Source organism: Ictalurus furcatus, chromosome 17 (assembly GCF_023375685.1).
Source record: "Ictalurus furcatus strain D&B chromosome 17, Billie_1.0, whole genome shotgun sequence".
Taxonomy (NCBI): Eukaryota; Metazoa; Chordata; class Actinopteri; order Siluriformes; family Ictaluridae; genus Ictalurus; species Ictalurus furcatus.
In genome coordinates this window covers 3,502,637-3,530,142 of record NC_071271.1, presented here as the reverse complement: position 1 = coordinate 3,530,142, position 27,506 = coordinate 3,502,637, and the positions used below count along the sequence as shown (strand labels likewise).

Below are 27,506 nucleotides of genomic sequence, written 5' to 3'. Positions count from 1 at the left end.
CAAACAATCAGATTAATCAAACAGTCCTGAGCTCAGAACAACAATCTTCACTTTTATTTGTTTGTTATACCAGTTTCGTATTCTATATCTCATTTTTGAAAGGTTTACTGAAACCAAACGGGAAATTCTGAAGCTTAGAGAAATGTTGGGCAACTTTTGTGGAATTTTCAGACCGTTTTATTTATATATATATATATATATATATATATATATATATATATATATATATTTGTGTGAACTTTCATAGTGGAGGTTATCTTTGAAATTTAGTTCAAGTGTGCAAAGACTTTGTAAAGAAATTCCAGGGTTTTTGAAATTCAGGTAAAAAAAAAATGTTTTTGTGGATTTTTTTGTAAAGTTCAGTAACGTTTTGGAAACGGTCCCATTTTTTGTTCATTTGTTTAGCGAAATTTGCAAAATTTTTACAGACCTGTGGGAATTTTCTTTGTTGAATATAATTTCTCGGCCTTTTCAATACATAAATCCAAGTAATTTTGTGGATTTCTTTGCAGATTGTCAGTAGACATTCTGTTGTAATTGTGAGGTTTAGAGAATAATGAGAATTTTGTAGAATACTGGGAATTTATTTTTAACGTATAGAAATCTTTTAAAAAAATAAATACATTTTAATCATTTGGTGGATTTTTGTACGATCCTGTAATGTTTTGGTAATTTTGGTAGATATTTATTATTTTGTAATTATGAGGTTTCTAAACAGGAAGTTTTTCTGAACTCCTTCCTTTTTTGGGGGGTTAGTTTGATATGAGTTTTTATTAGTCTTAGATATTTGAAGGGTTGTTTTTGGAGTATCAGTTTCTGAATTGTCCGTGACCCCAGGGACCTCCTCTGCTCCATCCGCTGTGCCTGAATGTAGGCTCTGGGCCAAACCAGGTGGGTGGCCCTCTGGGTGGTCCGTTGTCATGCCAGACGTTTCTGAAAGGCCTGCCGTTCCAGTGTTCGGCTTCCATGATGCCTGGATGTAGGAAATCTTCAGCAGGATCTTTTGGAACCGGCATGGGCAACCTGATCCGGAACATAGGAGCCCTGGGCACGTTGGGTGGAGAATGCAGGATGTTGGGAAACGGAGGCATAAATGTAGGAGGAGGACGATTTAGAGGTAACGGTCCAGTCTGTCTCGGGGGGCTGCTGATAGAGTTTTCTGATGGAGGCTCCACAGGGTCAGCTGTGTTTAAAACAAAATCAGAAGAAATGGATAAATGTGTCAAATTTACGCATCAAACCTGTCACAGAGTCAGCTTCTAATTTCCAAATGTGCCTGGAAATTTGGGGGATCTTGAGGATTGTTTGGGATGTTTTAAGGGAAATGTTTAAGATTTTGGGGATGATTAATTTCCTAAAATCAATATGGAAGCGTCTATGGAACTCTTTATTGAGAAATAAATGACACAAAAATCAATAAAGGTCTCATACATTTTTCACCAATTTCCAATAACTTTTACAGAGATTTTAACTGTTGTTTTTTTTGTGTGGAATCATTGAGACTTTTGGAATATGGGCTAGGGATGTTTGGTTAATTATTTCTCAAAATCGCACAATTTGTTTAGTTTTTTGTTTTTTTATTAATCTAGGGAAATTCATAAAAAGGGAAAGACAAAGAAATTTCTCAGCAATTTTCAATCATTTCTGCCGATTTTTTTTTTTTGCAGAAATGAAAACAAAAAAAAATGAATGAGATATGGATTTCGAGAATTTGTTTAATATTTTCTTGGGGCAATTACTGAAACTTTGGGATGGGATTACATATTTTAAAAATTTTCTATCTTCCAATAATTTCTTCAGAGAATTCATGAAATTTCGACAAATTGTTAAACATCCCTAGCCCATTTTCCCCAAATCCTAAAATTAAGCTTTAAAAACTTTTCAATTACTGGCGCGTTCACGAGAGACTCATGGATTTTTGTGTGGTTTTGAAACATGTAGCCACTTTTCTACTGACAGCAAGGGCGACAAAGCTAAATTTGCAGCAAATGCTATAAATGCTAACTCACTCCAGCTGAGTGGCATCTGGTGGGAGGGGAACTGTCATGAAATCAACTACAGAATGACTTGCAATATGTTATGAAATATGATTGTGTCCTTTGGATCTAGATTCTCATTTCTGTGGATTTATTGTGTTTATGCATATTTTTTTTAAATAATGTGCTCAAACTCTAAATGCTTCACTAGAAACATCTATTAATGTCACATTTTTCAGTTTAACTCTAAGTTCTCGTACCTAGCAGGGCGTTTATGCGCTTGACGCCGGACTCTGTGCTCACAGCAGGCACCTGAGATGACAAGAAAACACAAAAAGACTAATCAATATGCATAATCCAACATGGACAGGATACAGATATTAGTTTGGAGTTGATCAATTAAAAAAATAAAAATAAAAAAACAGAGGTTAAGTGTTTGCCACAGACGTCACGATGCACTGCGAATGAGAATGTTTTTCGATACCAGGATGAAAAATGACGCCTGTATCGCACAGGACTGTGTGAGGAATCCGCATCAAAACGAGAGTAAAGGTCAAACACAGAACTTCACAGATGGAACAAATCCAAACAAGAGACGATCACCAACGGAAAGATTCAAAACCTGGAAGAGATCTCCGAATACAAGACTCAGAATTTGTGTCACAAATGTCAAAAGTTGGCAAGACTTTGCACTGATTGAATGTTTGATCCAGGTTTATATACATTGGTGTTCTGGATTTCTTCATACCCTTACCTCATACCATCTGCACACCTTAATGTGTCATAGATTTAGTTCAGGAAAGTCCATAAATGTCCCTGAGTGACCCAGCCTTGAGTGCGTAGCTTATAGAGACCTGACCCAAGAAGATTGAAACTGAATAAAAGGTCTGAGTACTTATTAAAAGCTGAAATCTCTCATTGAGATTTTTAGTATAGTTGCAAAAAGTTCTAAAAACTTAGACCTTTCAGTAAAAGCTGTCAACTTCCCAAAAGAAAATACATCCAGCAGTGCAGATTTGTACATGGCTGGGTTAACATAAAACATTTATTTACGGTCTAAAACATCATCAAGTGTTCATTAGCATTTTAGTCAACAGGAAAAGGTTTTTGAACATGCGTGTTAAGGAAGAACTACTGTCTGTAAGAACTACGATTGATTCACATGGGATAAACGATCTCTGTATAAATCACAGAAATGGGCGTGTCTTCACAAGATTCACATTCTCACCACGCCAAAAAACCCCCCGCCAAAACAACAACTTTTCCTACGGTCTTCGTCTAATTTTAAATATGAACTGATTGTTTTGATCTTTATAATTATTATCGCGTGTTGTAGCGCTTGACAATTGGCAGGTCACATGACCATAACGTGTGTAGGCTGCATCTACTCAACACAATAACATCGTAGCAATAAGTGTTGCTTTTCTGACAGATCTGACAGGTTCTTCGTTTTGTTTCTTGGTAAGAGATGCACTTCCTGAAGTGTTTATACTGAAGAAAGAATGCCAAGCCCTCCTACTCACAGTACATAACGCAACCTTTTCCAACATTAAATTCGGACAGGATATACCTTACCTAGGGTTTGTCTACAGGTCCTTTTAGAGAAGGTAGAATACGGCGCAATCTTTTTAAGATGTAGAAATGAATAGTCCGTTAAAAAATGACCGATGTGATGGAAATCGGACAGGACTAAACACTTTACTGGGTAAAAAAAATCATCCAGACTGAATAGGGCCAAAATAAAGTTTTTATTAACGCATGTGTATGAACAGTTGAAAAATCTGAACTTGATCACCATGTACCATAACCCTAACCCTAATCCTAACCATGCTTAAAACCTCAGATTTGTGTAACGGACTCGAGATAAGCATTCTGGACCGTCAGTTCCTCGACCACTGCCTCTTCATTCGTAATGTGGCCAGTTTACAATTTTTTTTTACCGTGTAGTACATTTTATAAAAGTCCATCATCATGTATTCATGTCGGAAAAGTGTACTGAAAAATACCCAGGGTACTTATGAAATCCCACAATGCACTGCAATAGGCTTACGCCCAAGCATTACAAGCAAAAACGCACTTTACTGTTTAATAGAAGGAATGTTGTTGAAAAGAATCTCTTTAGACAATGAGTATAATTCAGATGAGTATAATTCTGGTCATGTGTTAATACCTCTGAAAGAAAACACTGAAATGTTGGTTTATACAAGAATGACACCATCAAGTTATGTTTAATTAACTTTTTTTTGTTTTGCATACAATCACCATTTAAATAAACAGATAAAAAAGAACTTTCTGCTAGGGAAAAATATTACTTCATGACACGCTGCTAATAACATTTTATTTATCTTTGTTTTAATGAACTTGAAATGTATTTAAAGAAGAAATACCAACACGTTATCTCGCAAATGCATATTCTCGACTTTCCTGCTTCGGAACCAGGATCGTACGTCTCCGTGATCTCAATGCGTTCCTCATCATCTCAGTTAGGCTGATCAGAATCGGCTTTTAAGAAGAAGAAACCTGCTGTTTGTTCGACCACACGACCGTATAATGACTATTTACTGGTAGGATCCGCAAGGATCTTTGGACTTGAAGAAAGTAGTACCTGACTGAGTAAGAGGAAAACGTTCATTCCTGATTTGAATAGAACGTGTATATGACTGAGTGGCAGGAATTTTTAATTCTGTAATTGAACTATGTATCTGTATTTTCTGCACATGTCAGGAAAAAAAGTCCCACCTGGAAGACCAACCAGACAAACACCCCCCGTGACGAGCGGCATTAGCATTACTTAAGAGTGGATAAAAAAGTCTACACACCCCTGTTAAAATGGCAGGTTTGTTTGATGGAAAAGAATGAAACCAAGATAAATCATGTCAGAACCTTTTCTACCGTTGTTGTGAAATTTTAACCTATTAATTAAAGTGAAAATCAATAAGAATCATTTTAGGGGGAAAAAACAAAACAAAAACAAAACACCTGAAAAGCAAAAAATGTACAATAACCTGGTTGCAAAAGTGTGCACACCCTATAAACTAATACTTAGTTGAAGCACCTTTAGATTTTATCATAGCAATCAATCTTCTTGGGTAAGAGTCGATCAGTTTGGAGCATCTTCACCTCGCAATATTTTGGCATTCTTCCTTGTAAAAGCTTTCCATCTCTGTCAGATTGTCTGGGCGTCTCCTGTACACCACAGGTCACCACATAGATCTTTGACTGGATTTAGCGCTGGACTCTGGCTGAGCCATTCCAACAACTTGAACTTTTTGGTGGAGCCGTTCTTTTGTTGATCTGGAGGTTTGCTTCGGGTCATGGTCATGCTGAAAGGTGAAATTTGTCTTCATCTTAAATGTTTTAGCAGAAGCCTTAAGCTTTTGTGTAAAAATTGACCGGTATTTGGAGCTGGTAATTATTCCCTCCACCTTGATTAAAGCCCCAGTTCCAGCAGAAGAAAAACAGCCCCAGAGTATGATGCTGCCACCACCATGCTTCACCATGGGGATGGTGTTCTTTTGGTGATGTACTGTGGGGTTTTTTTTGTGCCAAACATATCTTTTGGTATTATGGCAAAAAAGTTCAACTTTGGTCTCATTAGACCATAACACATTATTCCACATGATTCTGGGAGATTTTTAAAATGTACTTTCTGGTTAATAAAGGCTTCCATCTTGCCACCCTACCCCATAGCCCAGACATATGAAGGATTCGGGAGATTGTTGTGACATGTAGGGAGCACCCAGTACCTGCCAGAAATTACTGCAATTCCTTTTTAATGTTGCTGTAGGCCTCCTGGCATCCTCCCTGACCAGTTTCCTCCTGATCTTCTCATCAATTTTAGTGTGATGTCCTGTTCTTAGTAGTGTCACTATCATGCCATATTTTCTCCATTATTTATGCCGTACCTGCTTTGTAAGCTGGTTGTGGCCCGTGATTGTTCCAGTTGGATGTTACCAAGATGATGTCAGGAAAATCCTACAGGAACAGCCGGACTTTATTTTTAGGTTAATCAGTCACTTTAATTGATGGCAGGTGTACATTAATTAGCATTTAACAAGAGTTTGAATGTGATTGGTTGATTTTGAACACTGCCACATTCCCAATAATAAAAGGGTGTGCACACTTATGTAAGCTGGGGATCACAAAAAACTGCCATTTTAACAGGGGTATGTAGACTTTTTATATCCACTGAAGCCAAGATGTGCACTTTGCTAGCTGTCTAATTTTTTCAGATTTTTTTTTTTTTTAAAAAGAAGAAGATATTAAAGAGAACTGGGAACCATTTAGCAAAACTACATGAGTCTCATTCCAGCGACATTTAAATCCTTCAGCATATTGTCTAGCATTCAGTTAAAGAGACATGCATTATTTAATAAGGAGTTTTGAATAATCCTTTACTGACTTTAAAAATGATATGTACTTCAAATCAAATTACTGTCTGGTGGCATAAAACAGAATTTACATAAAAATAAAACCAACAACAGAATTTACTTATAACAGGGTTGACATAAAAACAGAAGTTACTTACTTTGAAATTTGTCTGTTCATTCAGTGAATATTTTTTACTGGACACTGTGTCTGGCAGGAGCTGAATTTGCGTAGAGTTTTTATTGGGCGAATAACAGTATTTATCATCTAACGGAAACCCTGATCACAATCTTCTTTACTCGCGTCACATTCAACAAATTTTTTTTTTTTTTTTAAATCCACACCTTTTGGGAAGGGTACCAATATTTGCTTTAGATTAAAGTCTCAGCCAAATGAGCGAATGTAACTGTAAAAAAATAAATAAAATAAAAATAAAAAATCTCTCGCTTATAAATCTTAGCTTGATTTATGTGACAAATTTCCACCCATGTAACCACGCGTTTACCTTTTATTTATTTCCTGTCACTTGTAGAACCAATAGGGGCCCATTGTACTTGCCGCATCTTTTCTCAAGAACAAAACTCAAATCTTCCTCAGAGAACTTCCTCAGATATACTTTCCACCAAAACCTAGTCTAGTCAGTAACACAGCTGTAACATTTACGTCTTTATTATCGTTCCACCCTGGGTCTCTGTGCCCTGAACAAAATAGAAACATTAAACATGAACAAACAGGTAGACAAAACAAAACGATGAGAAGTGAAAAAGTTTGTCCTATTCGGGGGTCAGGGGTTGGATAGTCTGGCTATGGGCGGGGAAGTAATCTCCTTCAGGAATACTTTCATAAATCCCAAGATGGCCGAAAACACAAATATTCAAAGTGTAGCTAAAAATGTCAGGGAGTTGGGATTCAAACATGAGTGTGTAGGTGTATCAGTAACAAACCTTACATAACAAATGTCCCCGACTTGATGAGGATGCGGCGTAAGTAAAATTTTGATCAGCCAATCACCACTTGATCATGTGACACCACTAAATTAAACTAAAAACAAAAAGCAAAAAACTAAAAATTCTAACAGTAACGTAACAACATAAATCAAGCATGATTGCGGGATATTGTGTGCGTCTGCCTCTCAAATTATTATTATTAATGACTGACATCATATTTTTATTTGATGTTTATAGCTAATTTTAATAAAAAAATAAAATAACCAAAAAACCAAGTCAGTTCCTGTTCTCTCTCACACTGTAGCAGCTATAAACAGTCGTTCCCTCACTAGCATGGCTTTCCCCCCTACCTGAACATAAAGAAAGAGAAAAAAACCCAGCAGCTTGTCATGTTACTGATAAACGGCAAAAGCGTAAACTCTTGAAGCCTTTCCCGTGGTGGAAAACCTACTGACCGTTACCGGAGACACTGAAGACTCCTTCCATAAAAACATTAAGGATCCATAAACATCTCTTAGCAGAAAACTTCATGATATCAATGATTATACATCCTTCGTTATATAATCATGAGGCTTAGCTTATGTTGAATGTCCAGCATAAAAGTGCCTGTGAATGAGCTGTTACCATAGAAATCACAATGTATTGACAGGAGCGCATTCATATAAAAAAATAAATAAAATAAAATAAATAAAAAGAGGCGGAACGATACAGCTATCTCTTCCGATACTGAAACCACGAGTATCAGCGGATATTGATACCAGTCCCATTTTTTTTCCTTTAAAATGTTTTTTTTAAACCGCAGCACTTACAATAAATACAATAAAAAATACAATACAATAAAATATAATTAAAATATAATACAATAAATACAATTAAAAAAACATGACTTAGACAAAACCGCAGCTTTCACCAGTCCGTGCAGGATTTCACAGGTTTTTTTTGTGATTGTCACGGCCAAAAATGCTTCATGTTGCTGTGGCTTTTTTGTTTGTTTGTTTAAACAAAATTTACAATGCAACTACTTAAAACTACCTGAATCGGTGAAATTGCTATTGCACGGAATTCTTTCGCAGTGATGTTTGTTAGCAAATGAGACCTGTTATCTGTACTCATGTTCGACGCACGTGAACCGAAGAGGGCTTTGGCTGAACTCGTGTTGTGATGAGGTCATGTGACGTGTCTCGACCCGAATCTATGGAAAATCAGCGGTGATTTTGAAAAATAGCAAGCTCCTCCGAATATTGCAGAGTTTGCTTGATTTCGCATCAATTTCTGCGATCGGAAAAAATAATACAATGAAGTCTCTTTATATGTAAACATTTATAGTTCAATTAAAAAAAAAAATTAATTCCCAAATCAAATTTCAAATCTTTTCTATTTGTTACAAGATCGGATCAAATTAATTGTCCCCCTCCCCGCCCTGTCCAATCCCCCTTTTTTGTCTGATAACAGCCTGATAACGATCCTGGGTATCGGATGTACGCCCTTCCGTAATATAAACCTTTGATCCGCTGCTATGCGATAGAAAATAATCACCAACCGTCTGACCACCTTACCTGATTAAATCCAACCCAAACTATTTTTTCATAATCAGACAGCAAATGAAAGGCTCAGAATCATACCCACACTCTTACCCTCAGTAAAAGTTCAGATTGTATGTGTAGGCAAATCGAAAATATCACCAGACCAGATGAATCCACCTACTTTCCCAGTTAAACCAGAAGAACTTGAAAAGGTTCATCCCTTATGTTATGGTGTCAGGTTGAGCTTCTAATTGTTCCACTGGGAGAAATCAAGTCAATAACCAGTCAGTAACATCTATAAATACACGTTAGCTAGTCAGAACTGGTCCGACTGGGATTATTTAAGATATCTGATCTTGAGCTGTTGGCCTGTTATTAGACATGGTGTAAATAAGTATTTACAATGATTTACAAGACTGTTGATGGAACTAAACAAGTTAAAGAGAGTGACTAGCTAACTTCCTAACATCTTAGCTGTATATGTGATAGTTAATATTACACACGATGACGTAAACAATGGTGTAAGTGCCGTAATCGAATCTGAGCTACTGACAGCTAGCAGTTCGTAAACATTCCTAAAGTGCAAGACTTTTACTAACTAAAAGTTGCAGATACGGGTGAGTGGAATTTAATTCGATTTTATTCATATAGCACCACAACACTGCCGCAGTGATTTATACCCCTAATGAACAAACCAGAGCCGAGAGCGGTGAGGAAATATAAAAGATTTACCTGTTGATTCCTGGAAATCGTGAGATCGAGAGATCAAATACCGACGATGCCATGGCCGTCCGGGGCCGGGAGTACAAGAGAGCCAAAGGTGCCATGCTTTCTGCGCGTCAGTCAGTACGACGCTAACCAATCGTTGGCGTCTTTGAGCCTGTGTATGTGAAAGACGGCGGACAGCGCTTTGTGACGTAGCTCACAGGAAGTTACGCAATAGCACTTCCAGACAGTGCCCTTTAATACAGGCAACATGAAGATAGAACATGGATAACGTGTGCGTTTTATATTTCAACGTCTTTGTTCCTCGTTATTGCCGTAACAAACTCTTCTTCTCGTGCTCTGTTTGGGATGACGTTTTGAGGGGACGGAAATAATTGCAAAAAAACAAAAACAACTTGTTTCTTGTTGTTGTGGTTGTTTTAACTTTGACCCGAAACCTTGCATCACACACATGCATAACTTTGGATTGGATTACATGTAACGTGCATTAAAAATAGAGAGTGTCTATACAGAGCCTCCAGTTTAGGATACGTGAACAGTTCATAAGGAATCTGAAATCGGAATGAAATCTTTACGCTTGGCGAAAATATCCAAACCACAGACACTCACTGTAACCTTTCCGATGCGATCTAATCTTCTCCCTCCCTCAAATGAATTCCCCCAGGAGTGACGTCATCATCATCATCATCATCATAATAATCATAATATAAGACATGTTTTATACAGTGTGGAAGGTCTTTAACAGAGTCGAGTTTATTTGTGACAATCCTGCTCATTTGAGATCTCTGAACTCTTCACAGAGGTGACCACAGCACGACGGATGGTGACGTTCAGCGATGCAGGAACTGCTGCGGCTCCAAATTATTTTTCGTTAGTTCGTTCATTTTCAGTAAGCGCTTTATCCTGGTTAGGTTTGTGGTGGATCTGGAACTGACCCCCTGGAACGCTGGCTGGAAGAAGGTAAGGTGGTGGGAATACAGCTTGGACAAAACGCCAGTCCACTGCAGGGTACCCCACACACACACACACACACACACCTATGGGCAATTTATAACAGCCAATCTTCCTACCGACATGTTTTTGGGAGGAAACCGAAGGGAGAACATGCGAAACTCTGGGCACACCCAACCGGGGAACTTGGAACCGTGAAGCAGCAACATTACCCGTTACTGCACTATACCACCGTAAACCCATAATAATGTGACGTGTCAGGTTCGTAAAATGGTTTTATTAGTTGTGTTCACAAACCTCACTTTATGGCCAAAACTGTGCATGTAGCACAAAGACTTTTTTTGTGTGTTTTTGGAGAATTTCACACACACATTCTTGCAGTCACATGGTCACTAATGACCATTAGCCTTGATTAACGCTTCCTTTCAAAAGATGAGGACAATCACGTAAAGCAGAACTCCCACTCAAACGTAGAGATTTTTTTCAGAATCCATAATGTGGGACCATTTGCCTCAATTCATAAATCTTGAATACTTGTACACAGAGATCAGAAGCATTACACGGAACGAAAATGAAACCAAAAAGGAATGAAATTTTTCATGCAAAGTCATTTAAATATAAATAATTTTTTTTTTTTTTTAAATGCACAAAATCTGTGGCTGATCGGTGTGTTTTTAGTTTTCCATTTGCAACACTGGGTGATTTCTGCAGGTTTCTGTCAGTAACGCGTTAATCTAAGGCTTTTATTGATTATTATTGAGACTAGATGTTGAAAAATCCTGAGCTTCGTCCCTGAATCCAATCCTCTACAAGTCGACATCATTGCTAAATTCAAGAGCACAGCTTACCCAGAATACACTGGGCTTTTCAACACAGTTTAACATAGCAAGTGTTTAATTATGACGACTCCTCAATCTGTATACAACATTTTTATGTTAATTAAGGCCACATCTGTACTAAAACTGGAGCAAAGCGTAACTTTAAAAATTTTTTTATTACAGACATGTTCAGGTTCTGAGAGGAACGTAAAGTGAAATAGAAAAGTGCAAGTGTTTTTCTTTCTAAACACATGTATCTGACATCAGTACGAGCCCCGAGCACGGGCAGGGTTTCAGGGACATCGCTTCAGCCAGGGTTTATAACCGATCAGCGCTGTGATGGAGGATTTATGCGTACTGGTATAAAATGTGTATTGCTAAGAGGTGAAGAAATATCCAACTCTTACCAACTCTCCAGTTCCATCAGGAAGGAAGGAAGGAAGGAAGAAAACCCAGTGTTTTAAACGTCCCGGCTGTTTGATTAAATGATTCTGAACTCGTTTCTTGTGCCAGATGTCCGAAAGTGAGCCAGCGCTTGGTGATTTTCACATCCATACCAACACACCAAATCTCCAGCTCCATTGAACAACAGCTCCTGTTGAAGCTGTTTAAAGTGTAAATAAAACTAGAACATCAAGTTTAAATGTCTGCCGTCTGTACATGACCACTAGAATGCTATACATGCTCGCTAATTAGCTACAGCGCGCCATACAGAGTGCGAAGCAAACTACTTAAGCAACGTTTTCTTTGCTGTGGATAGTGCGCTCCAGGTGACACTGTTTAAGTGCAAGTACTCGCACCTGAATCCTGCAAACCTGATGTTACAGTTTTGATGTTAGCATGCTAGCTGTGTGAGAGAAAATGATAGCGTGTTCCTATAGAACACTGGTCACTCTTGCTTGAGATCTACCTTCCTACAGGTTTTATCTCCAACCTAAATCTAAACGCACCTGTTTTAGTTGATCAGGAGCATCTTAAGGCAATGATAAGATGGTTGGGTGGGCACCATTATGGTTGGAGATAAGTCTTCAGAAAGGTAGATCTCCTGGAACCGGGTTTGTGACCACTGCTGTAGAAACATGTTCCCCACTATAAACTCTGCATTTTTCTGTTCACAAGTGTGCACTTGTAGCAGGAAAGGAGATACAGACCTCAGAAGTTGTGAGGGAAACTCAAACCTCAACATGGCACCATTGTTCACAAAAATATCCCAGATCGGTAATCAGTCATCCGGGTTTCCTGAATCCATGGCTTACGGACATCCTTGTGGAAACCTTTTTACGGTTTGTCTTAGAAAGCGTTTAACTCCAAGCGTTCAGTTGGACAACACGGCAAGGGGGTTCATGCTTCGTCTTTACCCACCACGCAACATCCAACATATAATGCAGAACGTTTTCGCTAGCACATCATCTGACGGCCTACACCCTGGTCTAGAAGGACGTTGTGCATGTTCCTGGACCACACTCTAATATGGTAGTCACCAACCCCGTTCCTGGAGATCTACCTTCCTGAAGATTTTAGCTCCAAGCGTAATGGTGCCTACCCGACCACCTAATCGTTGACTTAAGAAGTTCTTGAGCAACTAAAACAGATGTGTTAGATTTTGGTTGGAGATAAAAACCTGCAGGAAGGTAGATCTCAAGGAACACAGTTGGTGACCACTTCTCTAGTAGATCTGGCTTCACTTTCATTTCCCCATAGCCTTTTCCGATGAGGCTGGTTCTAGTTCTTTGATAGTTGCGCAATCATGCATCTGCAAGGTTTCAACACCACATTGTAGATTTCACCAGTTTATAATTACATTTAATGTTGCAGAACTTCAGCCACCAAACATGTTCGTTCCCGTTATCGCTTACATTATAGCTGCTATAAACAGCTCGTCAACGAGAAACCACTAAACACATTAGGATGCCCGCCGTCCTTAGACTTTCTTGTGGTGGTGTTACACTGAAGAAGGGTCATGCGCAGCCTCAAACAGGTTGACCTAAAAGCCATTCTTTGTAAGTGACTTGGTCATGAACTTGACATTTGCTAAAATATACAAGCTCACGTTCTGGTGCGATTTGAGCATAAGCTTCTGCTGCTTCACTTTTCAAGAAATAGTAAATAGGTTAAGTTAAAGTTGCAGAATAGCTGGAACAGGAACCCAAAAATGGGCACCAAAGATGGCGAACTTACCTGCGAATGGTGCAACGGATATTTTTGGTGTTTATTCTGTTCAGGGAAATTCTTTCCTTGGCACTGCATTCGCTGCAAAAGTGATACCTTCAACTGCCAATAAATGCATCCAGTACTTAATCAGGCCAGGAACTAGATTCCACATGTGCTAGATGTTAAATCAATTTACAACCTTCAGGGTTACTGCTGGAGAGGGGAGACCAATCACTTGTCCTACACGTCAAAACCTCCAACAAAAATCCAGTGGGGAAAAAATAACATGCAATAAACGTGCTAGTTTATGATTTAAAACATACAAAGACCCCTTCACCTCCTCATGATTTATTTGCATGTTAATAGGGTTGTAACTTGGCATTCGAGCAGCTGAATATCTGAGTGCGCTTGAAAGTGATGTCATGACAGTTTGCTAACGGCAACTCTAGTTAGCATGCTAACTCTAGTAGAACCGTCAGAGGTTTTGGGGGCGGATCTGTGTATAGAGGGGTGAAAATGGGTGTAGGCTCAGAGTAAAAGGTTGTAAATTGATTTTACAACCCATCTATCATAAAGACCACCGCACAACCGCCTAATGCACCTTTAATATGAACTAACTACTAATTAGCTGGTTACTACCATCAATACAGATAATAACCAAAATGTGCTAGCTACAGTTGCTGTAGTTTGTATTTTGTGGATATTTTGATATCATTACAGCTAAGTTTTAGAATAACTTTGTTAATTAGAAATTTTATATAGTAAACAAAGTATATTTAAGCAACAAAAAAATTCTAACATGCTTTTTTTAATAAATTTAGTGCTCCAAAATTATTAAGAGATCTTTGTGACCGATGCATAAAGCTAAATCGGTCAAATCAACTCTGGAAGCAACTGCTCACTTGTCGATCATGTTTATTGATGTCTCACATTTGGGGCGTTCAGAAAAGTTTCCAACAAACGACCACGAGTTTGGAGACACAAATTCTGGCGCAGTTTAAAATGATGTAATAGTAGTTTATTGTTTTCGATCAAAAGTTGACTGATGTGCTTGTATTGAAACAGGCCCACGGAATAAAGGAACCATTTAAATAGGCTGTCTGCACTCTGGTCCTTTGCAACCAAAACTAAAGATAGCTACACACCCTCCTTAAATGCAGAACAGGTTTTGACTGCATGGACTGCATTTTCCTTCATTCTTTCTTTTTAAAACAAAACAAACAAAAAATAAACCACAACAAAAAACCCACCTGCTTGAAAGTTCCAGTGATTTCCTCTGAAAATGTTGGTGAGCTCTTGTAGTCACCGTTTATCTTCAAGTGACGCACCGTGCCGTGAGGTGATCATTTCATTAGAAAACGCCAAGTGGGAAATTCATTCCCAATCATTATACTGCTCATGGAAGCAGTTCTGCAGCTCAGAGCTAGAAGGTTCAAAGTTGAAATGCCAGAACAGCCAAAAAGAGTCCTTAAGCAAGACCAAGAAACTAAATGTATTTAGTTTAATACCCGTGTTTAATGTAATAAGTGTATATAAACTGCCCTATTTGCCATTGACTTAGTTTATAGCCATATAATGGCATGACTTTCCTCAAAGAGCAACTCTGATTGAACTCAGATTGGAGATGCTGTTCACAGGATAATCGCAGTCCGGATGCTTCACAAAGCTGGGCTATACGGAAGCGTGCCGAGCCATATGAATCCTGTTTGGCGTGTCGGCAACTCAGTAAATGTATCGAACACGTTTCACCAGTCAGAGAAGACCAACATTTTAATTTTACACCTTAGCACATGGCCCTACTTTTGGTGGAAACTCAAACACTGCTTAGGACCCTGAGAAGACCATCCTGAGAACAGTGAAACATGGTGGTGGTAGCCTCTAGGTTGCTTCTGTCTAATGCCCTCCTTACCCGGTCAGTGACTTTTCGTGGACGACCTCCTCTAGTCAGAGTCGCCGTTGGGTCAGTTTCTTTAATTTTTTTAAATAATGGATTTAATGGTACTCCACTAAAGAATACTATAACCAAAATCCTGACTGTTGCTTTTACAGTTTTGATACTGTCTTCGTCTTCATGATGCTGCTTGTTTAGGTATGTTCTCTAACATTGAGGAACAGGTGTATTTATAGTGAGATCATGTTACACTATTTGCACACAGGTTGACTCAACTCAACTATTTCTATTTACTCTATCTGTTTACGTAGCGCCATGGCATATGATCTAAATTAAGTCAATCTCAGCTCCGTCTTTTTAACACTGCAAAATGTGGAAACGTTCAAGGGAGGTGAATACTTGTGCAAGGCACTGTACATATACACAAATTTATTTTATAGTTTATTGGTTTCACCAACCTAATAATAATAATAATAATAATAATAATAATAATAACAATAATAATAATCCATTTTATCAGGTCCACCTACCAGATAAAGTGCACTTTGTATATGTACAAATATAGCATTAAATATCCTCATAATAGCAGCACACAGACTACCGTGTCAGTGTTATTCGCAGCAGAGGAATAACATCTGCTCCCTGGTGCTCCATTTCCATCAATAAACAGGGTAGTGTGGGTTTTTTTAAAAAATATATATTACACACATACATACACACATATATATATATATATATATATATATATATATATATATACATATACATATACATATACATATATATATATATATATATATATATATATATATATATATATATATATATATATATATATATAAAAATAAAAACACCCATGACCCTTTACCCATGGCAAAATGAAAAAAAAAACAATGAAAGCACTGAGGGGAAATAAACAGTCATGATGCTAACCTTTTTGTTTTTATTAAAAGTTCCAAGACTGACATTAAACTTGTCGACGCAATGAAGCCATGCATCGTACAAGAAGCTTTAAAAGTGCAAACACGTGTCGCGTAACGCAAAGTGACATTTTGCTGTAAAATGGATGAGCTCTTACGCAAGTGTGACGCGTCGGCAAACACTTTACCTCCAGAAGAAACGAATGAGAAAGAGAAAAAAAAAGTTTGATCAGATACTCCATTAAGACCTTTTACCTGTGACTCGATTGAAGCTCCGCCCTCGCTTTCTCCTTTGGGTCCCTCTCCGCCGTCTCCAACGGGTTTAACGGGTTTAAGCTCGGCAAGCAACGAGGCCCACTCTACGTTAGTGATCAACAACTCCAATAAATAACATGCCAAATAAGAGTATTACTTACTTTAATTAAAAAAAAAAAAAAGTATTACTTAGTTTAGATACTACACATGTATATGGAATAGGGGGGTAACTGCAAAATGGCTCAATACTCCACAGAGTACACCATGTATGCTACATTAAATCTTACCCTATGTAGTGACAGAGAGCACTATTTAGTGTGCAAGAGCCACAATCAGCTCTGTCCCATTCAAGCACATAACATAGGCTACATAGTTTTTCGAGTAGTGCACTACACGGGGTGTACAGTTTGGAGTGCACCTCTATAGGACTAAGCAGCCGCATCCCTAATAGCTTTCTAGTGCACCAAGTATGGGGTAGGAGACATGGCCTCGTATGTTTCTGCGATATCTGTTTGAACGTGTGTGTGTGTGGACTGTACCTGGTTTGAGTGTTTCCTGGTCGAGCACCGCTCCCTCCTGCAAAGCCACTACCTCCGTATCCTTCAGCTTCTGCCAGGGGACATAGGTCACGCCCAGCTCCATGTTCCAGTACTTCTTAAAGCGACCTCCGACACCTTTGTTCATCGCCCACGCGATCTGATAAAAACACACACACTCTAAATGTCAAAACAGGTGTATACACTGCTGAAGCTAATCACCATATGACAAACAGGCCTTAATTAGACACTATATAGGACCGTGATCATCAGCTACATAAAAACTCAAATTAAGCAACTGACATGACTGAATGTCGACAAGTTAGCTGTACGTAGTTGTACACTCTCGATATCAAACGAATAACCAATAATAATAATAATAATAATAATAATAATATCCCCAACAGAACGAGGCGTAGTACCATTTTGAACAGCCAGGTATCGCAATACCTTTCTAGTATCGGTATATCGTGCAATGCAACACACACACAAGCATCATTTATGCTGTACCTTGAAGGATTTGTGATTGATCTTGGAGTTTCCTCGGCTGAGTTTATTCAGAGCCGTGTAGGCGTCCTGTCTGTGAACCATGACAATGTAGGCACAGCCTCTGGGAGGGATCATCTGAAAGAAAGAAAGAAATAAGTTTTTATATATTATATATTTATTTATTTATTACACACACACACACACACACACACACACACACACACACTAAGAATGGTGTGCAATGATTAATGGAACCCCTATGAGAATAATATATTTGAAGTATAGTACCACTGATATTTTGTATTTTTTTTAATACACCTGGGTGACTAGGAACAGGAAATTGGTCAACCATGATTTCCTGTTTGACAGGGGTATAAATATGAGGCAACATACAGGCTAAATTCCCTTGGTCATTCTTAACAATGGGTAAGACCAAGGAATATAGCTGTGATGTGCGGCAAAAGGTTGTTGAGCTTCATGAAATGGGAAGTGGCTATAAGAAAATAGCACAAGCATAGAAAACACGCATTCCCACCATGAGGGCAATAATTAAGAAGTTCCAGTCAACTGGAAATGTTATGAATCAACCTGGAACTGGACGTGTGTCTATATTGTCTCAACGCACTGTGAAGAGGATGGTTCGAGTGGCCAAAAAAATCTCCATGGATCACAGCTGGAGAATTGCAGATGTTAGTTGTGTCTTGAGGTCAGAAAGTCTCCAAAACCACAACCCGAAGTCTCCTACATCACCACAAGTTGTTTGGAAGGGTTTCAAGAAAAAAGCCTCTACTCTCATCCAAAAACAAACTCGAGCGTCTTCAGTTTGCCAGACACTACTGGAACTTCAAAAGGGATCGGGTTCTATGGTCAGATGCAACCAAAATAGAGCTTTTTGGAGATGAACACCAGAGGTGGTTTTGGCGCACACAGAGGTAGACATATGGAAAAGTACCTCATGCCCACGGTAAAATATGGCGGTTGTTCTTTAATGTTTTGGGGCTGTTTTTCTGCCAGAGGACCTGGACATTTTGTTAGGATTCATGGCATCATGGACTCAAATATCAGCAGATATTAAATGTAAACCTGACTGCCTCTGCCAGAAAGCTTCAAATGGGTCATGGTTGGATCTTCCAGCAGGACAATGATCCAAAACATCCATCAAAATCAACATAAAAATGGTTTACTGACCACAAAATCAAGATCCTGCCATGACCATCCCAGTCCCCTGACCTGAACCCCATAGAAAACCTGTGGGGTGAACTGAAGAGGAGAGTCCACCAGCGTGGACCTTGAGATGTGAAGGATCTGGAGAGATCCTGTATGGAGGAATGGTCTCAGATCCCTCACCATGTATTCTCCAACCTCATCAGGCGTTATAGGAGAAGACTCAGCTGTTATCTCAGCAAAGCGAGGTAGCACAAAGTATTGACTTAAAGGGTGTCAATAATTGTTGCACACCTACATTTAACAAAGATATTTTTTTTTTTTTGGATAAACCCGTGTTGTGTTCACGATTGTTTGATATCCATGAGTTTTTTAAGCAAAAGTTTAAACAATAAAAACAAATTTTCACAGCCTTCTTTGCTCCTATTTACCAAGGGTGCCAATATTAGTGCAGGGCACAAGGTTAATGATCTTGATAAACAAACATTACTATTATAATAAACAAGGAAATCATCGTATTTCAATATTGCATCTAAACTTAAGATGGTGCCGTGTGCTCACGTTGATTGACTCGATCTGGCCGAACTCCTCCATCAGACTGGTGACGTCCTGCTGCTGCGTTTTCTTGTCCAGCTGACCGAGCCACAGAGTCGTGCTGCACACTGCACACACACACACTTACTTTACAAAATGCCCACGTACTTACTCGCTACATACTACACACAGATCTTGCTGTATCTAAGATGAATCTGGATTGGATTAAACTCTAGCGTCCCTACCCAAGATTTATTTAGGGCTTTAAAATATACAACCAAGCAAATAAATAAATCTCTGGCACTGACCGCTGACCATTTCTCTCCTCATAGGTGGGAGTCCTTTGTGTCTCCTCTCCATCTCCCTCCTGTCCTCTGCACGTGATCTCGGCGGACTCCTCCGACGCTCGCGGGAACGAGAGCGCCTATACCGTGAGTGTCGCGAGTGAGACTGAGAGAGAGAGCGAGACAACGAGCGCCTCCTGGGTGACCTGCAGAGATTACACGTCAGGGAACAGATTCGAAGTGCATCATGGGAAGGATTTGAAAGAAAAATCTGTATAAACGGTTAATACGCTGCTCGGCGTTGCATCGAAGCATTTTTCTCTTAAAGCATCCGCCAACTTTGCTAACATAATTAACACGTCAAGTGTGCAAATGTTGTGCATACCTAAAGAATAATAATAAATCACGCTAGAACTTACCTTGACCGCGACCTCCTGCTGTACCTTCTGTCTCGGTCATCTCTGCAGGAGTGTCCCGATTCAGCCTGGGGAAAAAAAAAACATTAACAGTACAGCCAAAAACAATAATCTGAGAAACACATTGAAAGTATTAACAGGGCTTTAAAAAAAGTGAATGTAGGAATGAGACTGCAGGTGAGGGAAGATGCGAAGGCGTCTACCGTGTTAGGTTCTGTGATGGCGCGAGTGGTGGGGTCATCGGGGTTGGACACGGTTTGTTCAGCCTGCATGTTAGGAATCACAAGTAAAAAATAAATAATGAATCAGAGCAGGGTAATAAAACAAACACGAATGTGTCTCAACTTAGGGACAGACGTTAAATTCGACACAGTTTCGGCGAGCTTGTGCACACTGTTCTAAGCCTGTTGCTGGATGCTTTTCTGCTCACCACGGTTGCAAAGAGTGGTTATTTGAGTTCCTGCCAGCCATGTGACTGGCTAACTGGATAAAAATCACATGACTTTGGGAAGTAAATTCATCAGCTAGTCTACCAAGCAAGTACAATCTCCAGTGTGCTGCCCAGTACTATGTTTCAGCTGACTGGAAACCTAAGCTGAACCAGAAAGTGATAGCTAACATAACTAGTTAACTAGTGAATCAATAGATTTTAATATAGTTTCATTTATTTCCCAAAACACACTCATATTGCTGCTAGCATTAAAGAAAAAACAAAAAAACAAACAAATGTGTTACCTCGTTGGAAAGTTGGCCGAGTAGGCGGCCCTGAAGAGTTTGCTGCAGATCTCGAAATTTTCTGCACAAGATAAAAGATAAAAGAAAAAAAAAAAAAAGAAAAAAAAAGGGACTTAAGTAACATTCATTGAGAAAATGTCCAAGTACGCATGGCATATGACACAGATACTGGCACAAAGAAGAGTCACTAGAGAAGAGAACGATGTAATCCGACGCGACGCGATAAAAAAGCGCCACGATACGAATAATACGGCGAACTTTCCATTCCGGCTCGAAGAGACATTACTGGTTGAATTCTTCATTGCTGAACGACATCTCGGGGACGTAACTCTCATCAAACAGTCAGCACGCCACGTATGAATCAAGTGCGAGGTCAATTCTTTGGGTTCGGTCCGATCCCAAATTTCAAACCGCAGAGAATTAAATAAAGCAATTAATTGTGGTAGAGGTGGGTAGAGGGAACGCGATTATATTTGTTTATTTACCAGGAAGATCCCATCGAGAGATCACAATCTCTTCTTCCAGGGAGACCTGGTCAATAAAGGTTCCCGCTACAGGAAAATAACGAATGACACGAAGAAGAGTCACTGTTCTCACCCAAAGGTTTGATTATTTTCCATCAACAGCATGACCTTGTGTTGCATCACACACATAAGCCCTGGCAACTTGACTGTTTACGAAGCACTGACACTGGAGACTCCTTCCACGAATGGAAAAAAAACCCTTCAAGAACTAGCGGTTTAAACGGAAAAGTTGCTGCTTGAATTTCTGCCAACCAATCAGATAGGAGAATTCAACAGCGCTGAAGTATAAATAGTAAATAAATAAATCTACAGGCAAACATACATGGAGGAAGCGGGAGACATTCCCGCCAGCTGTGGTTCCTCGACATCTGGTTCCTCATCATAGTCGAATCGGTCCTGCAGCACCTACGTGAAGGGGGGGGGGGGGGTTTGTAATGAACAAACAAACAAACAAATACATAAATAAAACATTGTATATACTGTAATGAATGTCTAATTAATAGTTATAACCAGTGTATGTGCGTTACCTTGGAGATTGAACTATTGTGTTGGACAGGGGTGGAGTTAGCAGTGCTAGCCTGTGTAGCGCCTCCCTGCTGGAGAGTCTGCAGAATCTGCTGGAGCTGAATGGTAAACACACACCCCATCAATTTCACATAAGAAACAGATTTTTAAGTTTTACATTTACCTTCTGGTCATGTTCTCAATCATAAGTACGTTTTTTTCCCCTCCTCTTCATTTGACCGGCCCATTACATACACTAAATTATGTCTCATCCTATAAGTTCTAAATTATATATATTATTTAATGCAATCAGCCGTAACTAACCAAGCTTTGCTCAATGCAATCTTTTCATTGGCTCACAACTGCAAGAGCTGCGCAAATTATGACGCGTTTCGATGTACAACAGAAACGGATTTCTTCACGCTTCGTTCCTTGCACTCAAATACAGTGCGTCCTCATTTCCATACAGTGTTCTGACCACCAGGGGGCCCCCCCCCCCAAGTTTTTTTAAACAAAAATTAATTTCAATTTCATTTGCGATAAGGTTTACGTATGTGGCAGATGCAGGACACCCTCTGGTTGTGTGGGGAAAAAATAGAAATGTAAACACATTTAATAAATAAATTAGGTACGGAACGTCAGGAGACTATAGTAAGACGTGTGTGTGTCATGTGTGCTTAATGTTCTCAGGTTCACGTCACTCACGTCGAGCCCCTGAGCAGACTGGAGGAACTGAGCCACAGCAGCGAGCGTCACGTTGTTCTGCTGATCTACTGGGTTCTGAGGTCCAGGAAGTGTGGACGGTTCTGGTGTCGGCTGAACGCACACTGCTTCAGCTGGAGAACCTGCTTCAGCTGGACACACACATACACACAGGAAAAGTGAGCGATATTTCTCACGAAGGATTCCCACTCACAACTTTAGATAATACCTGTGATCGGTTTCCATTTACTCTCGGACACACAAGAACGAAAACATTGATTTCTGATCCTATCCTGTGAAATACGACCTATCGTTAAAAGAAAAATAAATCGGTTCTCACACTAGAGATTAGTGTGTTGTTTATTTCGTGTTTAACAGGAGTTTATCGATACACTGTGACGATGTGCATCATGTAAACATTTGATTCACATTGATCAAATCAGCGTTCTATTAATCGTGCACGTAATGCCGTTGCACTCTTTGAACTCTAAAGGTCCCAATCCAGGAAACCCACGGAATTAAAATACAAAGAGAAAGAGTTAGCTGGTACATGTGACCTTGTTATTTGCTCTAACGATTCAAAAGAGCTCTTCGGTTGCTTTCAAAGGAAACTAAAGGCTGTGGAAGTCTAGCATTTTCGCCGACTTTGGAGCTCTTTCTGCTACGGAGCTCAGTTTATCGTTTTCAAGTCCCCGGGTCAGACGCTGTTTATTAAAAATGCTGAAAATTTTGGAGAACTTATAAAATGTGCACATTTATTTTTAAAATATGGTTAATATCTTAACAATATTAAACCGTAATTTGATTTATTTAGTTTTATACAGACCAAAAAAAAAAAACAGCACAGTTTCACACTGTTTATGAGTCAGTCTTAATTTTTTTTTTTAATTCAAAGTTTGTTCAAAATATTCTGAGAATCTAATCAGAATCATGAATCAATCGACTAGTAACCGGAGTGTACCGTTACACCCCTAGGGATTAACTAGTTAAGCTGTAGGCTACATGCACAAGAGACAAACTACAAGCGACATGAGAGACTGGTCATGTGCTAGCATGGACACAGGGCATGTGCGTGTGTGTTTATCTGTACCTCTGAGCATACCACCATTCTCCATAACAGACACCACCGGCGCCGAGGCCATGTCCACCAGCGGCTGAATGACGTCCATACTGAACACAGAGTTTTTCTGCCACAGACTCAACACACGCAGGATCTTGTCCTTTATTCAGACACATCATCATCAGTAGGTGTTTAAACCCAGCAGAGATGTTTAAAACATCCCTGTGGGAAAAATAAATAATTTAAAAAAAAAAAAAAAACACAACAATAAATAATTTGGCACCTTATCATCAGGAGGACACTCGTACAGGCTCTGAAAGGTGGTGCTGATGTTCTTCAGGAACCTCGGCCCAAACACGTCTTTATCTTCTCCAAACTGATGACGCGACTGTCGGATTATCGAATCCACCACATACAGGCCCGGAACCTTCAGCATGGGATTACACTACGCACACACACAAAACAAAATACTTTGACTTTTTATATATACATATATATTTTACAGATGAATATATGATTATGGAAATGTTACTAGATGATGTATTAAATCGATCGCACACCTTCTTGATGAACTTCTCAATGATTTGGACGACATGTTTATACAGCTGATGAAAGGAAAGGGGGGAAAAAAAAGTAGATCAAGTGAGTAGATCAACAGCGATTAAAAACGAGTTACGCGATTTAATTCAAAAGAAGAAGATTTGCTGAGGAAATCGACAGCGTACTACAAACGCATGCCGAAGGAACGAGCTGAATTAATGAATAAACGCACCTTAATTGCCTTCATCCCAGCTTTGGTAATGGACATCATTTTGGCTCGAGAGATCGGCGGGTTCATATCCAGCATGGACGCCATCTGAGAGGGAGAGAAATGTCATGTCCAGATTTCACACGTCAGATCAAGAAGAATGTCGTCAAGGTAGTAGTGTCGAGAGTGAACCTCGGAGTGGATTAATCTGCACCGATAAACGACTGCTGGAACTATCCAACTATTTGATAGTTTTTCCCCGGTTGTGTCCATCGCAGGAGGCTGAGAAGGGTCGGTGGTCTTTATGCAGTACGAGAGCGACCTCTAGAGGCGAAATAAACACCATCGCTGACTAATTTTGTTGTGTTATTTGAAGTGTTTTTTGATTCATTTTGGAGGTCTCCATTTTTGTTATTCATACTGTTGCTTTTTAGTTCAGTTTGGATGTATATCTGTTATTCACCTTAATATTTATGAATCGTTAATACACATGCTTAGATATTTATTTCATGTAAAAAATTTATATATATATATATATATATATATATATATATATATATATATATTTATTTATTTAAACGTACAGTCAGTAACTTTTGTAATAAGTCAGTTATTTTTGTAATAAGGTTCAGCAATATTTCACGTTGTGTTGTTTCCATTCAGTATCAATTTGAAAAACTAAAATCGCTCGACCTCTACTTGAAATAAATAAAAAAATAATAATCTGACATCCAAAAAGACAAAAAAGCAAGATAAACAGTCTACAGAGCTGCCAAAACTCATGTTAATTTATGGCAATGTGCTGAAATGATTACAAGGTGCTTTACATTTGATTTTGTTTTAAATAAAAAAAATACTAAGACAGTTCAGTGTAAAATATCCCAGAAATATGAATGATATTACACACCAGTACACTGCAGTGAGGGTCAAAAAAAAGAAAAGAAAAAAGGAAAAAAAAAAGAAAGAAGCTTGTGCTTACTTAACTCGAGTGCGTACGTCAGTTCCATGTGTCTGACTTGAGGTACTTTAATACAATTTTTTTTGTAAATTCAACATGGTTCGATTGTGTATTTTCAAAGTCCTGATTCAAATCGAAATGATAAACCTCATGTAGGCAACAATCAGTTTCCCTTTCAATCAGAGACATCACTTCGAGCTGAAGCTGTTCAGGGAAATCTCTCAGTCACATGACAAACAGTAGGCTATTTATTAACTCAGAGAGCGCGCGACAGAGCGGGGTAGAGAGCGCGCGACAGAGCGGGGTAGAGAGCGCGCGACAGAGCGGGGTAGAGAGCGCGCGACAGAGCGGGGTAGAGAGCGCGCGACAGAGCGGGGTAGAGAGCGCGCGACAGAGCGGGGTAGAGAGCGCGCGACAGAGCGGGGTAGAGAGCGCGCGACAGAGCGGGGTAGAGAGCGCGCGACAGAGCGGGGTAGAGAGCGCGCGACAGAGCGGGGTAGAGAGCGCGCGACAGAGCGGGGTAGAGAGCGCAAGAGAGGTAGAAAGAGAGGTAGAAAGAGAGGGGTAGAGAGAGAGCTAGGTTAGTCAACGAACGACAGCTATAACTTAACCAGGATCAACTTATTTTGCAGACATTCCACTACATTAAATGTAACCATAAATGGTTAAAGTGTACAACATGGAGTTCTTCAATAAAGTATATTTTTTAAAAGAATGATGTTCAGATTGCTGTTGTATAACAGGAATAAAAACACATTTAACTGGATGAACACATGACTAGTACAGGATGATTTTGTTGATTGTGATGAAAGTTGATTGTGTTTTTTTTGCAGAATTGACTATTTTAAGAAACACGATCGTTCGTAGTCCCCCTGCCCCCTTATATATACCGTCATATTGGTGTTAATAACACAGGAAACTACTTTAAAACGGTGCAGAATATAAGATTATAAGTTATTTAGGTTCAAGATTTGAATGAATCCCGCCCACTTTCACGAAGCTCCGCCCCTATGATCATCTGTGGCGCGTAGAGAAGTGTCTATGCAATGACTGACAGTAAGCGCAGCCAAACAAGCAAGCATTCCGGACCGGAAGTCAGTTTCAAAATCTTTTAAAACAAAAATCATATTCTACAGATCTTCCAAGTTATTTGTACAAGTAAGGCATGAAAAATCAACTACTGCACGTTTAGACAAACAAAAATTATCATTTTTAAAAAGCAGCAAAGTCTTATTAGATACATGTTGCCTGCTGGCGCCGCCGTTTTGACGCATGCGCAGTGCAGAGCAGGCCTTCGAGTTACAGGACTTCCCTTCAGCAAAAATAACTACGCGTCAAAACTGAACTTAAGCTAAACTGCTAACATCACATTTTATACCATGTATTCTCTTGTTTAGAGTAGCAACAGTAGCAAAAAAAAAACATTAGTAACTTCCTAACAAGACAAACAAAACGAATGTCATGCATATTAGCTAGCATAGCTTATCTGACATTAGCATACACAGCCGTCGACAAGAATTTGATAAGAAATGGTCTTTACCTCAGAGTTGAAAGCTTTCACCGCATCCATACTGTTATCCTTCAGAACATAAAGCGTTTAATTATTAAACTGCTTTCATAATCCGTGCACGAACTCAACGCTAAAGAGAACAATAATGTAACTTAGAACAACCTCTAACGAAGCACAAACCATACACATACGTATACACACGGGGTCGAGCCCAAATACTTCCCTAAACACTATGTAGGTGGCCTATGTAGGGTATAAAATAATGGCTCCCACCCCTTACGTGGTGCACTACGAAAGCGATTTGTAAAAACACATAACCACGCCCAATGACGTGCGGGGCAGTGGGGGGGACCATGGCAACCATGGGAACCATGGGAACCATTGCACCCAGGAAGTAGGCGTTAAGGTAAGCAGCGCCATTACAGCATCATTTAAAAAACAAACAAACTCATATGTAGCTTTTATTTAATATCGAAAGAGACACGATAACAATAATATATATTTTATTACTGTATGTTTTTGATGTAAACACAAAATAAATAATATTAAACCTCTGGTAGATTCTGTTATAACAACTGGATAACATACCCGATTAGGGGGCTGTGATTTAGCTGCGAAATATTTATTGCTATTTTTTCAATGTTATATATATATATATATATATATATATATATATATATATATATTAACCGCTTAATTAAAGCAGTAAAACTAATAATAATAATAATAATAATAATAATAATAATAATAATAGTAGTAGTTATAATAATATTAATAATAATAGTAGTAGTAGTGGTAATAGTAGTGGTGGTAATA

The 27,506-nt window shown here is 39.0% G+C and overlaps 1 protein-coding gene across 1 annotated transcript; it reads right to left on the bottom strand.

The window, feature by feature from the left end:
* Positions 1–239: 239 nt before the first annotated feature.
* scaf4b (SR-related CTD-associated factor 4b) lies at positions 240–26,991 on the bottom strand. Its single transcript, XM_053647052.1, has 18 exons — positions 26,721–26,991; positions 24,247–24,330; positions 24,035–24,079; positions 23,758–23,919; positions 23,505–23,634; positions 22,418–22,566; positions 21,736–21,831; positions 21,531–21,613; positions 20,685–20,745; positions 20,153–20,215; positions 19,953–20,017; positions 19,558–19,739; positions 19,277–19,377; positions 17,573–17,686; positions 17,066–17,222; positions 16,527–16,630; positions 2,237–2,288; positions 240–1,183 (listed from the first exon to the last, which is right to left on the bottom strand). The coding sequence occupies exons 1-18, from the start codon at positions 26,748–26,750 to the stop codon at positions 810–812; spliced, it is 2,052 nt and encodes a 683-aa protein (XP_053503027.1). The 5' UTR covers positions 26,751–26,991; the 3' UTR covers positions 240–809.
* Between the last annotated feature and the right edge of the window lie 515 nt (positions 26,992–27,506).